General features: G+C 39.9%; 1 protein-coding gene across 6 annotated transcripts in view; it reads left to right on the top strand.

Annotated features, from left to right (window-relative positions):
- The window catches only part of STXBP5 (syntaxin binding protein 5), a 248,540-nt gene that overhangs the window by 228,035 nt on the left and 5,484 nt on the right, over positions 1-15,021 (top strand). For all 6 annotated transcript variants that reach the window (XM_075203587.1, XM_075203588.1, XM_075203586.1 and 3 more), the window contains 5 exons: positions 653-892; positions 1,187-1,556; positions 8,282-8,447; positions 10,506-10,617; positions 12,494-12,714. In XM_075203587.1, coding sequence (XP_075059688.1) covers positions 653-892; positions 1,187-1,556; positions 8,282-8,447; positions 10,506-10,617; positions 12,494-12,714 — 1,109 coding nt within the window. The remainder of the gene's footprint in view (positions 1-652; positions 893-1,186; positions 1,557-8,281; positions 8,448-10,505; positions 10,618-12,493; positions 12,715-15,021) is intronic.

Raw genomic sequence — 15,021 nt, 5'->3', positions numbered from 1 at the left:
GTCACTGGCAGACTGGTTCTACTGCTGTCCTGCCATCATGGCAGACAGCCTATCTAGCTTCTGTCAGGAACTGTTTCTAACAGGATTTAGATAGGTACTTGGCAATCAGGAAGGTAATAAATAACCATTAGTATGGAGCCTTATCTTGACCATTTTAAAAATGGTCACAGTATGTTAATACATACTTCCTCAGATTGGCTTATATGCCTATGAAGAATAATTCATTTATTTTGTGACATTTTGTATGCTAAGCAACGAGAAAACATGTTTTGGATCTTTTTCCTTTTCTCGTTATAAAGATGTGTTTTTATATATTTTATGTAACAATAGTAAATTATTTGTGTTTTCAATAATTAATGTAGATGTTGATTTGCAATACTTAAGGTACATCACCATACATGGTGGATAATATTGCACTATTTTGGTTATCGGGCCAAATCAATGCATGCAAGGTTTAATTGCTGTAAGTTTTGGTCCTCAGTAGGTTTTCAGCAAATTGACAGCTCCATACAGTGACGATTTCAGTTGTGGTAAAAAAGCAATGTTGTCTTTTGTTTTATACCTGATGTTTGAATAACACTGCTCAATCAACAAGGTTGCAGTTTTTTTTACAAGCTTGCGTTATGATCTAACATGTCTACCATAATCATAGATGTCAGAGACAACTCCTTCAGCCGGTCCCGGAGTTCCAGTGTGACCAGCATAGACAAGGAGTCACGGGAGGCGATATCTGCTCTCCATTTCTGTGAGACATTTACTAGGAAACCTGACATATCAACATCCCCATGCTTATGGGTTGGAACTACGCTAGGTACTGTGTTAGTAATTGTTCTAAACCTGCCACCGGGAGGAGATCAGAGACTTCTTCAGCCTGTTATTGTATCTCCAAGTGGTAAGTACCATTCATAGTGAATATATTTCTATGTGATCAAAGAAATTGCTCATCCATGATTGGATGTATGACTTGTAAGGACTGACTGACTGTTGCCATGCAGTTTGGGTTGACTGTAGAACCTGGGAAGGGGCACAACTGTGCAGAGTTGCTTTTGCCTGTTCAACCTGACAAGCTGTGAATAGATAATTGTGAAGTTACAATGCACAGGTGGTGGGTGTATGTATAATACGGTTGTAGAGCAGTAGCTATTTGCAGAGTATAATGCGTTTAATGGTTCCTCTTTTTCTGCAGGAACAATTCTGAGGCTAAAGGGTGCAATCTTGAGAATGGCATTTCTGGACTCTCTAGGAGCTTTAATTCCACCAGCATCTGAACCCTGGAGGGAACCAAATGTTCCTGAAGATAAGGATGATAGGGAGCGATTGAAAAAGCGGAGACCAGTTTCCGTCTCACCCTCTTCGTCTCAGGAAATCAGTGAAAACCAATATGCAGTGATATGTTCTGAAAAACAAGCGAAGGTGATCTCACTGCCCTCCCAGAACTGCATTTATAAACACAACATTACAGAGACTTCTTTTGTCCTCCGTGGAGATATAGTGTCATTGAGTAATAGTAGCTGCCTTGCATGTTTCTGTGCCAATGGACACATTATGACTTTTAGGTAAGAAAAAATGCATATTAAGCAATAATAATTGTATATAACTATTATACACACGAGATGAATGTATCATTTTCTTTTTGCAGAAAAAAAGGGACAATCATAAGCCTTAAATTGATTTCAAGCATTCAAACAGATGGTGTAAAATTGTGGTGTAAAATAGAGATCATCACATTTAAGAAGAAAAAAAAAATCAGTTGGAAGTGGCTTTATAGAGGATATCACATCCATGACTAATTTTTATTAACTTCAAGCTATCTAAATTGCCCCTAACGTGTGAGGGAGAAGTTGCTTACCCCCTTGCCTTGCTCAGGGTAGATGGTTTCCTCTGATAACCAGGGGAGACGGTGTAAGCGCAGGCAGAAAATGCAAGCAAGTGATTTTTGTGCAAAAAATATTCTGAGTTTAGATTGCATTTTGGAAAGGTGGTGTTCTCCTTTTAATGTTATGTGATTGTCAGGATCTTGTGCAATATTTGCAGTGTCATAAAGCATTATTCCAGTATTTTCTTTAATGAATACATATCCTGTAGGCTTCAAGACAATCTCACACTATACAATTGTAAACATTTCCCATGTATATATAATACATTTTGCCTCATCCCACCCTGGTCAAAGTTAAAGCTATGTTACAATAAGGAGTCTATGCTTAGCTCTAAATATACATCATTATCATCAACATTTATTTATATAGCGCCAGCAGATTCCGTAGCGCTTTACAATTGGGAACAAACAGTAATAAAACAATATTGGATAATGCATGCATACAGAGAGGTAAGAGGACCCTGCTTACAGTCTATGGGACAGTGGTTTGATACATAAGGGTAAGTGCTACATCATAATGAATATTTGTCCAGCTAGTATTTAGTGGGCTGTAAGCTCAGTCATACAGCTATGTTGGTCAGAGGGTTGTAATAGGGTACCCTAGGGAGATTAACAGGGTGGTAGAGAAATATTATAAGCTTGTCTATAGAGGGGTGTTTTCAGAGAACGCTTGATGACTAGAGGAAAGTCCGGTGGTGTGAGGGAGTGAATTTCATAAAGTGGGTGCAGTCCGAAAAAAGTCCTGTAACCGAGAATGGGAGGAAGTGATGAGTGGAAGAGACGCAGATCTTGTGCAGAGCGGAGGTGTAGAGTTGGGCGATAACTTTGAGACAGGTGAGGAGATGTATGCCGGTGCAATTTTGTTGATGACCTTGTATGTTAGTAGAATTTTATATTGGATTCGTTGAAAAATAGGCAACCAATGTAGAGACTGACAGTGACTTGGCAGACGAAAAACTATTTGCAAGGAAAATCAATTTAGCCGTTGCGTGCAAAATAGATTGTATGGGCTCGAGTCGGATTTTGGGAAGACCAGGAAGGAGGTAATTACAATAGTTGATGCGGGAGATGAATGCATGAATTAAAGTTTTTGCAGTGTCTTGTGTGACATATATGTAGGTATTCTGGAAATGTTTTTTAGATGTATGCAGCATGTGTATATATAGAGTTGATGTGGGAAACAAAGGATTGTTGCGAGTCAAGGATTACACCTAGGCAGCGAGCTTGCAGGGTGGGATTTATGGTCATGTCAATAGAAATAAAAATGTCAGGCAGGGAGTTTCTATTGGGTGGGAATATTAATTCTGTTTTTGAGAGATTGAGTTTGAGTTGTTGAGAGGGCATCCAAGATGAAATGGCAGAAAGACGGTCAGTAATGCGAGACAACACAGATGTCGAGAGATCAGGAGAGGATAGATAAATTTGTGTATCATACGCATAGAGATGATACTGAAATCCAAAGGAGCTCATTAATTTGCTATTCTCTATCTACACCACTTCTCTAGGAAGAGGACCTAGGACTGAGCCTTGTGGTACGCCAACTGATAAAGGAAGCGGAATGAAGGTTGTTCTAGAGAATTTAACACTGAATGAGCAATTGGATAGGTAGGATGAGAACCAGGATAGGACAGTGTCTTGAACTAGGGATTGTAGCGTCTCTATGAGGAGAGAGTGGTCAACAGTGTCGAATGCAGCAGAGCGATCCAGGAGAATTAGAGGAGAGTAATCACCTTTTAGTTTTAGCTGTGATCAGATCAATGACAACCTTGGTCAGCGCAGTCTCTGTGGAGTGGGAGCAAAAACCTTATTAAAGAGGATCCAATAGGTTGTTTGCAGAAAGGAAACATGTGAGGCGAGTATAGTCAATTCTCTCAAAGTTTAGAGGGGCATGGGAGCTGAGATGGGGCAGTAATTTGAGTGTTTGGGTTAGAATTTTGTTTTTTAGAATGGGAGAGTCACTGCGTGCTTGAATATTGATAGAAAGATACCAGTAGAGAGAGAGATTATAGATTTTAGAGGTGGAATGAGCACACAAGACAAGGATCTATCAATTTGTGAGGGTATGGGATCAAGAGGACAGGAGGTAGAGTAGGAAGATAAGAAGAGGGTAGAAACTTCCTCTTCATTTGTGGGATCAAATGAAGAGAGGGTGTCAGAGGATGTTGGGAAGGAATTGAGCTGATTGATAAGATCAGACTTGAAATGGTATCTCCCTCGACAATCTTATCCTTAAAAATAGGAAGCAGGATCCTGGGCACTGATGGCAGTTGGAAGGTTTGGGTTGGGAGGATTGAGAAGAGATTTAAATGTGTTTAAAAAGGCGTTTGGTGTTGAAAATCTGAGCAAAGATAAGAGATAAACATACCCTTAGCCTTTCAATTTAATAGTGGTTTAAACTAAATTAAAGAAAACAATGGTAAAATTTCCCATAGATATTTCCAATATGTTCTTCTAGTTCATATTCTGTGTTATAATCAACAGTCAATTGAACATGCCTAGAAGAAATAATTGTGTTTGTAGAAGCATTGAAATAATAACTATAGCAGAATTGGTGGAATTAATTTATATAGTGCCAATCATATGATGGCCCATTAGAGCTTAGTCTAATCCCATAACACACACACAAACTTGTTTTTATTGCATCATGAGGACTCGTGTCTGGAACATGACACGTAGAGACACCCCTTTCCTAATGCCCTGTCAACAGGACGACCATGGCCTTATTTGTAGGGATGTGCACCGGCCACTTTTGGTGTCTCGTGTTTTGTGTTTTGGATTCGGATTTGCTTGAGGTTTTGGGTTCGGATTTGTTTCGCAAAACACCTGACGAAAGGTTTTGGATTCGGATTTATTTTGAAAAAAAACATAAGTGCTAAAAACCAGTTTTGTGGGGTTTTTTTTCACTCCTACGCTATTATTAACCTCAATAACATTCAATAACAATCATTTCCACTAATTTCCAGTCTATTCTGAACACCTCACAATATTGTTTTTAGGCCAAAAGGTTGCACCGAGGTAGCTTGAGCACATAATGCCAAAAAAAGAGGTACAAGATGGAATTGTTCTGGGCCCTCCCTCCCACCCCTCGCGAGATTCGACGCAAGACTTGGACGACAGAGCCTCGTTTTCATTTTTTTGCCCGCCGGAAATATCCGAACAGTGCTCGGATCCCGTTCGGATCCGCACTGTTCAGGTGTGCTCGGATTAGCGGAATCCGAGCCCGCTCATCTCTACTTATTTGTGTGGAGTTTGTATGTTCTCCCCATGTTTGCGTGGGTTTCCTCTGGGTGCTCCAGTTTCCTCCCACACTCCAGAAACATACTGGTAAGTTAATTGGCTGCTATGAAATTGACCCTAGTGTGTGTGTGTGTTAGGGAATTTAGACTGTAAGCTCCAATGGGGCAGGGACTGATATGAATGTGTTCTCTGTACAGCGCTGCAGAATTTGTGGCACTATATAAATAGATGATAGGTATGTGTAGGAGCTGTTTGTCACCATTTGAGATTTACGGTTTGACTTTGCTCAATGTACTGACACGGACTGCATGGTAGGGAAAATTTCATGTATTTTGGCCATCTGAGGACATCCACATGCCCGCGCATGCACAAACACCTAGCCGTGGGGGTTGCAGTCATGGAAATGATACGCAGTGGTTGACAAGTTTAATTTCTCTCTAAAGCTGTTATACAGTTCTTCATGTAGAATTTCACAGCCAACCTCTCCCAATCTTTCAGTACTGATGGTTCAGCCATGAGGCATGCAACGCAATCACACTTTTCGGGTACCTGGCATGTTTTGCTGCACTTCTTTACAACATGAAAGAAAACACAGTGGCCCATTACGAATCTGCATACACCAGAGAAGGCAATGTGCTTGTTGCATAACAAAACTGTGTACTACACTGACCTGTGGAAGCCTTGACTGGGTGCTGGTCTTGTTTTGCCTGGTCCCTACACACTCTGCCAAAGTGTCGACCGAATGCTTGACCTCTTGTCTCACTGTCACAGGGGATTGCTCATCATCCACATTGTCACTCAGTAGCTGAATCAGTTCTAAAAAGAAACAGATATGTAAATGACCATGGTTGTCTTAAATGTACCGGTCTCCTTGTCATAGCCAGCTACCAGCTTCAACATGTCTACTACGTGCAGAAAGCTTGATGATATGGTAAAGCCTTCTATCCTTTCCAGAGGGGTAGCTCTTCTGTCCTGTAACAGTAGCTTCCCCATTTCTCTAAACTTCTGTTTAATGTACTTGTGTTTGCCAACATCTGAACTGACCCATCCGCTACATGATGCATCGGTCAATTGTGACTGAGTAAGATTTAATCTGGGTCATGACACTCGTGAGCTTTCAAAATCTACCACTGATGTCGGGTGGAACAGGCTGCGTAAAGGTTTTATTTACATCTCTTCGTGTCACACAGGTATTTTTGGCAAACAAGCCTTGGCAGACTCCAAAACGTATGAAGCCACCAGCAACCATCTTTGTCTGGAAGTTTGTATGGTATCACAACGCCATATTCTGTCTTTTTTTTTATTTATTTTTTTTATACCTTAGTGTTGTGTGCAAAGATACTGAAGATGTGCCAATTGCATGCACCTTTCTAGTGTTTGGGGAATTTCATGGCCCAGACAACAATCTCATTACGGTGAACATGCTCCATATGCTGGGCTATTTTTTCAGAGAGGCTTCTCACAGTACAGGCAGTATTGCTTTGTGTTATACACCCTGGAGCCCTTACTGTTTTTGGATGGACACTGTACCATCTTTCTGACCTATGTTTAAAACATTAATGCCATCAGGTCGAGAGTGGTCATGCATAGAACACATCTATGGGTACCTACACTTTGTTCCACCGCTGGGCAATGGCACATAATTGCTGGTGTCTGTCCCTGACACTTCAAAGGAGAGTTCATACTCTTCTCCTCTGCTCTCCGAGCTATAGTCTGAGCCACCAATGGACTGTCAAGCTTCACTGTCCCCACATTACTTTCAGCAGCAACCATGTCTTATCCCCATTTGGTGTGAAAGGGCAGGAAAGCTGCAATCTCTCCCTCTTCCTGCTCGCAGTTGAACATACATATGTATGTTCCACTGATCTCCAGTGGTGACGTGCAAGTACTCGCCCATCCACATCAGACACGTGCTCACTTTTGGTCCCACGAAAGTGAATCATGGGCACATGCCAGATTTTTATGTTTATTAGAAAGGTCCCCAGCATTAACAATTGAGAATCTTTGTGGGACCTCACTTTTTTTGTCCCCACTACGACAGAGGTCCCCACACTGTTGTGAGGACATTAACCTGTTTACACACAAGTAAAGGAAAGCAAGTAAAATGGGGGGGGACACGGACGGACACCCATCCATTTTGTCAGTAGCCAGTTAACCTAAAAGTATGCTTTTTCAACTCTGATTGGATGGAAGTCTGGGTTTTCACTGGGTGCTCAAACACCGGGAGAACATACAAACTTCACACAGATGAGGTTATGGTCAGAATCGAACACATGGCCCAGTGCTGTGAGGCAGCAATGCTAAGCACTGTGCCACCTTACTGCTCATAATGAATAGCTGACTTTTGTTTGGTATTGTGACCATACGTACAGCAATGCATTAATTTAGATCTTCATAGGGCATTGATTTACAAGGGCTGGAATGTGCACAGGATGGACAGAAACAATGTGGTTGAGTTGTGGCATTTAACCTTTGAATCATTAACTGGAACCATTATAATATGTATCAAACTGTGTGAATTACATAGATAGCCCATTTATACAGCATAGTATTTATTTTCGCTTATCTCCTATCACCACGTTATATATTCTAAATAGCCATAATAAGGAAATTATATATCGGTCACATGCGGTGCTATTCTGCTTTTAGAATTTTCATTTAACTATAATTCATAGTCTGCATGGTGTAAAGATAAAACTGTCTATTCTGTTTTCTTAAGTTTAAAAAATAAAAATTGGGGAGTGCCGATATAAATATGTATTTCAGGTATACTAAAAAATATACGCAAAATGCAAATATGTTCAAGCATTCAGTGTTCCTGGTATTATAACAAGTGTACAAAGTAATATTAAATCAAACTTTATCCTAAAAGACAACAGACCTTTAGATCATATATAATACTGAATGTACATAGTGTTGAGAGAGAGATAGATATAATATTTTAAAAAAAAAATTAGTATACTTTTTAAAAATGGAAAATTATTAATACATCCATTTATAACAGCAATCCCTTATTTTTTATTAACTTGTTTCAATTGTGACAATACCAGTAAATTGCCGTCTGTGGAAGCTGCAGATATATTGGGCATAATTTTAATTATATAATTGAATTGATTTATATCAATCTATACCCATCAGCACCTGATATATTTTGTATTTCTTCTCAAGTTTGCCAAGTTTAAGGCCGCTGTTGGATGTAAATTACTTGCCAGTAACCAACATGCGGATAGCCCGAACATTCTGCTTCACGAACAACGGGCAGGCTTTGTATCTCGTCTCACCTACAGAAATACAGAGAATTACCTACAGTCAAGAAACCTGCGAGAACCTACAGGTAACTCTGTCTGTTCATTGATTGATATCATAATTCAATAATTCCAGAACATTTTTTAGGTGATTTGACTTTTCGTCAATGGCTAATGAAACAGTTCTCTGGTGTTACTTGTATAGCCTCATGGGCCTGAAGGACTGCAATCTGTGTGCACTTACTATGCCTGGTGTAACATAGGTTTACAGACACCTCCTTGAGAAGGAAACGGGCAGCTGGTAAAAAAGTAATTTACGTATTAAGTCTCCGCTGAAGTGGGGCATTTATTGGTACAAAAGTAATTTCTTTTACCAATATGTAGAGAGGTCACCCTTCATGTATTAGGGGCTAAAGTCACATCACATAGCTAAATACGGTGCGTACTAATGTTTTACAACCATTGTCCTATTTTGGTGACTGTAAAATCACAATTTCATTAAAACACACAAGCCTAATGCGTGCTTCGCAGGTAAAATTAGTACTCCGCTAATATGTTCATTTAAAAAAATTGATGTAGGCTGCTTGCCTAAGTATTTGGACTTTTCAGTATTGGGGGATGCACATTTTGCTGCAACAAAAAGTTTGGTTGCAAATACACAAAGAAAAAAACCCACATGAGATAAGAGGGAAACTGCTACATATTGAGGTATTTCAAATTAATCTTTTACATATATGAAAAATAACCAGTAAAAAGACTGTTTAAAAAAATTTAAAGTTACACTACAACCTAACATCTAATTTTTACTAACCTGTGCATGTGTAATATATAACCAGCAAATCTCTTGTTCTTCAGTTTAAAATGGTGGAGCGGGTTATGGGAGGACCAGTCATAAGCCTTTATCTCTTTATTGTGGTTTCTGTTTGGTCCTCCCTCTCACACAGCCCTGGTTCTCACTCCTGCCTGTGAGAGGAACTATGAGCCTGGGAACAACAGCTGTGGCTCAGGGAATCAGCAGTTATTAAAATTCAGGTGGTTGTTGGTAGTGCAGCTTTAAAATAGTACTTGCATCATTATTAGAATTGTATTGACGTGTGTGTGTGTATAAAGATGGCAGCACAATCCTTATAAATAATGCAAAGAGAGGTTTTAATAGATCTGTTTCACATCGCCTCATTTTAACCAGGAAAAAAAAGCAGCAGTAACAGGCCCTGATATAACCGCACATAGCGTATGAACAATCTGCATGGATGTCTTCACTTTGACTCTTAACTTTGATTTGATTTCTGCTTCTATGACAACCACGATACTTGCGTCCAGTTCGATGGTGTCATATATGTCATGAATTACAGCTGATATTTCTTTCAAACCGCTCCTCTGTCAAGGAAGCAACACCTTTTATAAAAGGTCCTGCTTACACTGAAACGATTGTCTGTTTACAGCTTTCATTGTTCGCACTCACGATGAGGTCATATGAAGGAAATTTGTTGTATTTATTATGAGTGTGCTGCCATCAGAATTATCACAGAATAACCACATTTATATTTGGTTTAGTAAAATGCTGTAGTTTGATATGCCTTCTCCATTATTGCTTATTTTGCACGTTACGAATTAATCTCAGATTATAGGATTGTATATCTTGCATGCATACATACTTTGGATTATTTTATTGTTCTATGATCATTAGGTTTGGCCTTGTATAATTGCTATACATGGATATAGTATAATAGTATGTTTAGGGTCTTAACTGATCTCCTCCTACAGTAATGAGCATCTGCTTTTGCAATTTTCCATTTCACATTAATGGCTAATCTCTTCCCATATTTTAAAAGGAAAAATCCACATATGTGAGATTTCTTTGTAAGGGTTACATGTGCATAATAAATGTTGTAAAAAATTGATGTAAAAAGAGAGGAAGAAGTGCTATATACAATCTCTAGTAGAGTGTCTTCCGTCCCATGAGTGCTGTTTAATCTCTGCATTCTTAAGATGCAATACAGTTATTCCTTTGCTGTTTAACAGGTGTTATCACAAGCCGCTGTAGTAACAAACCAATTAACTTGCTTTCTTTCTTATTGAGTTAGATCTGTTTTCCGTAACGTTATTGGAATTACAAATATGAAAGACTTTTGTTTGCCTTCATGTAGGAAATGTTAGGGGAGCTGTTCACTCCAGTTGAAACACCGGAAGCCCCTAATAGAGGGTTCTTCAAAGGCTTGTTCGGAGGAGGAGCACAATCACTTGACCGAGAGGATCTTTGTGAGTCGTCCATCTTTTCTTTATTTCTACTTTTTTTTTTTTTTTTTTCTTTTAAGTGGTTAGCTAACTCTAGTAAGTTACTGTTGTCTATAGACATTTGGCCTCACTTTGAAGTGGACATGTCAGTTTTAGTGTTGTAATATACATATTTCTCTACTGATCATGTAAATATGCATCTAAAACTTGTGGCCACTTAACATCTGGAGAGGCGGAACGGGCAAGTATACATGACTAGAATAAGTAAGCTTTTATGTATGTGTAGCACGTCCTCCAGAAATGTCCTAAGGCTTGGACACATCCGCTTATATGCGCTTCAGGAGGGATTTGGTGTAAAGCTGCATAATTATACGGATACCAGCATCAGTATTTAGCTGCTTCTTATTGCGCTATTGCAGGAAAGATCATTACATTTATTTATTTATTTTTATAAAGATTGGTTTATTAAAGGTCATGAACATGAAGGTAGAAATTGTAACAATTACAGAGAAATAGCTGGGGAAGCAATTTTTTTTTTTTTATTCATTATTGCATTTTTAAAGAAGTAAATGACAGCTGTGGGTGTGTTGCCAGTGGGTGTAGAGGGTGCTGCACCTGCAAGATGAGGTTAGGTGGGCCAGACAATGCCATACCCTCCCCTGAAGCCCTCACAGTACTCGACCATGCCGCCTCTCTATTCTGAAAAGAGCAGAGAGGAGTTCTCTTCTGAGCGGCACATGTGACCAGGGGTCCCTGGAGAACTACGTCGGTATTGCTGGGCCCTTAGTTTTTCTGTGCACCTGGGTGTGTTTATTTCCTTTTGTATGGAAAATGCGGCTTTCACATTTACTACTTACACATCCAAGCTGCATCTCTGTGTGCTATTGTGTGGTGTATGTATGCACATTTTTATACCTGATTCGGAGCCACTGTTTTTGAATTTTATTTATTTTGAGATGCATGAGACTTAAAAATTATGTTGCAAAATAGCGTACATGTGTGTGTTGTGTACATCTGAAATGCAGAATGCTTCCAACTCATTGTAACTCCAGTCTTTCTCCAGAGATCTGTCCACCTCCTTTGGTCTTCTCCAATCAAATGTTCTAATGACACTGAGCCGAATATTTTCATCAGGCAGACTTACATTTACTTAACTGGTATCATAAACATACACTAACCTCCTCTTTGAGAAGTAAGGAATAATACATTGAGGGGAGAAAATGGAAGTTGAGTTCTGAATTTTTACAGGTTGGTTTCATACCAGTGGAGGAACTGCAGGGAGTGTAGCTAGAGGCAGTGCTGGGCACTTCACCTGTCAGTGGCCTATGCAGCACTAGTGGGATGGCAGACAATTTTGTACCTCAGCCAGCGTACTGAACCACTAACCAAAACGAAACCTGTTAACAGTCCTATTTGTTACCGTAACAGCAGCCTGATCAGTAGTGGGAGCTTTAGTAAGCTGGAGTAGCTGAACAACTTTCTGCCTCATACATATACATGGGGGCCCTTACAAAATTTTGCTATGGTGCCCAGAAATGTCTAGTTACACTGCTGGTCCCATCCCTAAACCACTAACCACCGAAGTCAGAGCACAACTCTAATGTTGACCGCACACACTGTAGACACAATTGCTGGAGGTGTGGGCCAAAAACTACTGCAATGTTCAGTAAAGAGATCAGAATCAATCAATAGGTGGCAGATGACTGTTCTAGTACATGTCTGATATACGCAAAGCCACACAAAATAAATTATATTTAAATACACATTATAGGGACACTTTGATTCATTGTGGATGGTCGTAGTGACTAGACTAGCAAAGACTGCAATGTAATTTTTTTTGTTTGTTTTTTTGCTTCATGTTTTTAAAACCATATTGTTTTTGCTTTTAATATTTTTTTAGTTGGAGAGACAGCTTCTGGTAAAGCTTCAAGAGGTCTTGCTCAGCACTTTCCTGGACCAGGAGGTATTGAAGGAGTTAAAGGAGCTGCATCTGGCGTCGTTGGTGAACTAGCGCGGGCTAGGTGGGCCCTGGACGAGAGGGGACAGAAATTAGGAGAATTGGAAGATAAGACAGCAGCCATGCTTGCTAGTGCGGACTCATTCTCAAAACATGCTCATGAGGTATTATAAACAACATATCATTTCACCTGAATGCAAGATGTGTTTTTCCTACGTTACAGCTGCGCTACCATCTAATAAAAGATATTACTAAAGCCCGCCATCCCCTACCAGAACACAGTGCTCTGCGCAGATGTTTTTCCAGGGGTTCCTCATACTGCCTGGATATATACCGGATATGGGGATGAGGGTTTGTGATTGGTCCTCTAATTCATTCACCTTTTCCTCCACCTTTAGAAGTTGGTTAACTAAATTGATTTTCCAGTTCCCTATTACAGAACTGGCAGAACTCCGGCTAAACAGCTGCATGTAGCAGCCCCCGGGAAGGGCACCGCAATAACATCTTTTACGTAGGTGGTAGTGCAGTCTTAACATTTTGCCGCAGAAAATATTTTTTGTAATACCATAGCATACATAGGGTTTTCATTTAAAGTAAAAATGTGTTCTTTATTTACAGGTCATCATATATTAATACTTGCTTGTTACTCTCTCTTGCCTTGTAGTGCCCAGGGTCATGGATATATCGGCTTGAATTTAGTTATGTGTGTTTATGTTTGAAATACTTTTTTGTTTGCATTTTAAATGGTCCATTTAAAAATTGGTGGATTTATTTGCTTAAACAAGACTATGCATTATATATCCTTAAACAAAAGTTTGATCACAATTTTTCTATAATGGTCAATAACATCTAATAGTGGTTTACAGTCACAGCAGCCCATACCGAACTAACAAGTTGTTGTGGATATCTTTGTCTGGTGATGACAGCTCTCAGCCACTATATTTTATACAGCATTCAGTAGCGCTAGTTTGTATGTGGAATGCATAAATTACCTTTCAGAAGTAAGGAGTTAACAGAGCCTTTAACTAGTGCTACCATATCCCACAGTGCGGACCAGACACACAGCCATTTTGATTTCTACCAGTGACCTGTGCAAGTGTTCGCCCAAGTGCTTAGTACTGAGGTCATGGACTTCTGCACACTTGCAGGTGCGAAGTAATCTGCAGTATATGGTGCTTGACTGCTTGCATGGATTTTATACGTGCATCATGACAGGTACTATGAAAAAACGAAGTGCTGGACTGACGAAGGGACAGAATGGGTTGAAATACTAATATAAAAAAATCGCCCCTATTAACAAGTACCCCTTGCACTGATGCAATGTAGTCAAAGTACAATATGTAATTTAACATATAAACAAACCATCTACTAGCAGTGAACATGTCTGTTCATCTGAAAGTAAGGTCTTATTCTATTTATATTTGATACTTATTAAACCAACATGGCTCTTTTTGATTGGTTAGATAGGTCAAATGGAAATAACATCCATACCAACATAACAAACATTATTTTCAATTACTAAGCAACATGTTTAGCTTATTTAGGAGTTAATATAAACACATAAAGAACACATACCATCTGCACGTGCATATTTTGTCTGATTAAATGCTTATTACTTGCATAGTCCACTCTGGTGGGCCAAAACACAAGTGATTTGTAGCAGTGAGTTAACCAGCTGCTATAAATCACTGTGGTTTTGAGAACATTATAATGAATGTAAAAAGAATGTTGATGACACTAATGCTAGTAGCTGCAAGATGCTGCATAAAGCTTGCTTTGTGACCAGGGGCAGATCTAGACTTTTGGAGGGGAGCAGTTTAGCAGAGCCTCTCTTCTCACAGCCCCTCCCTTCATTCCTGACTCCTCCCCCTCTCCAGTCCCAACTTCTGTAGGCCCTGTGCCCCAATCAGCCATGTTATCGGGAAGTATCCGTGAGGTAGCTATAACATATCCTTGGAAAAGTACTTCAGGGGTTAATTTCCACCTCCACAGGGAACACCCAGGAGTTAAGTGAATTAAGATATCATTGTTATTTCTATTTGCTCCCCATTGTCCACTAGTGAGCTCTACAGCCAGCCAGGAGCCAGACCCAGTAGGGTTCATCTGACCCCTACTGGGTCTGGCTCAGGGCCTACAGGAGTTGGGACCAGAGAGGGGGGAGGAGTCAGGACTGAAGGGAGGGGCTGTGAGAACAGAGGCTCTGCTAAAGGTCTTGATTGGTGGGCTACTTACACTATCCAGCCCCCCCCTCCCCTACCTTCCCAGGTGTCTAAAATCAGGTGACCCCTCCTGGGTGTTCCCTGTGGAGGTGGAATTTAACCCCTGAAGTACTTTTCCAAGGATATGTTCTAGATACCTCACTGATGCTTCCTGATAACAACATGGCTGAAAAGTGCAGTTCAGGTATGGAATAGATTAAGGGGTTGTAACATCATACACCATGCCTGTTATTTTACAGGCTGATACAATTA

Source organism: Mixophyes fleayi, chromosome 3 (genome assembly GCF_038048845.1).
Source record: "Mixophyes fleayi isolate aMixFle1 chromosome 3, aMixFle1.hap1, whole genome shotgun sequence".
Lineage (NCBI taxonomy): Eukaryota > Metazoa > Chordata > Amphibia > Anura > Limnodynastidae > Mixophyes > Mixophyes fleayi.
This window is presented reverse-complemented; position numbering and strand designations above follow the sequence as displayed.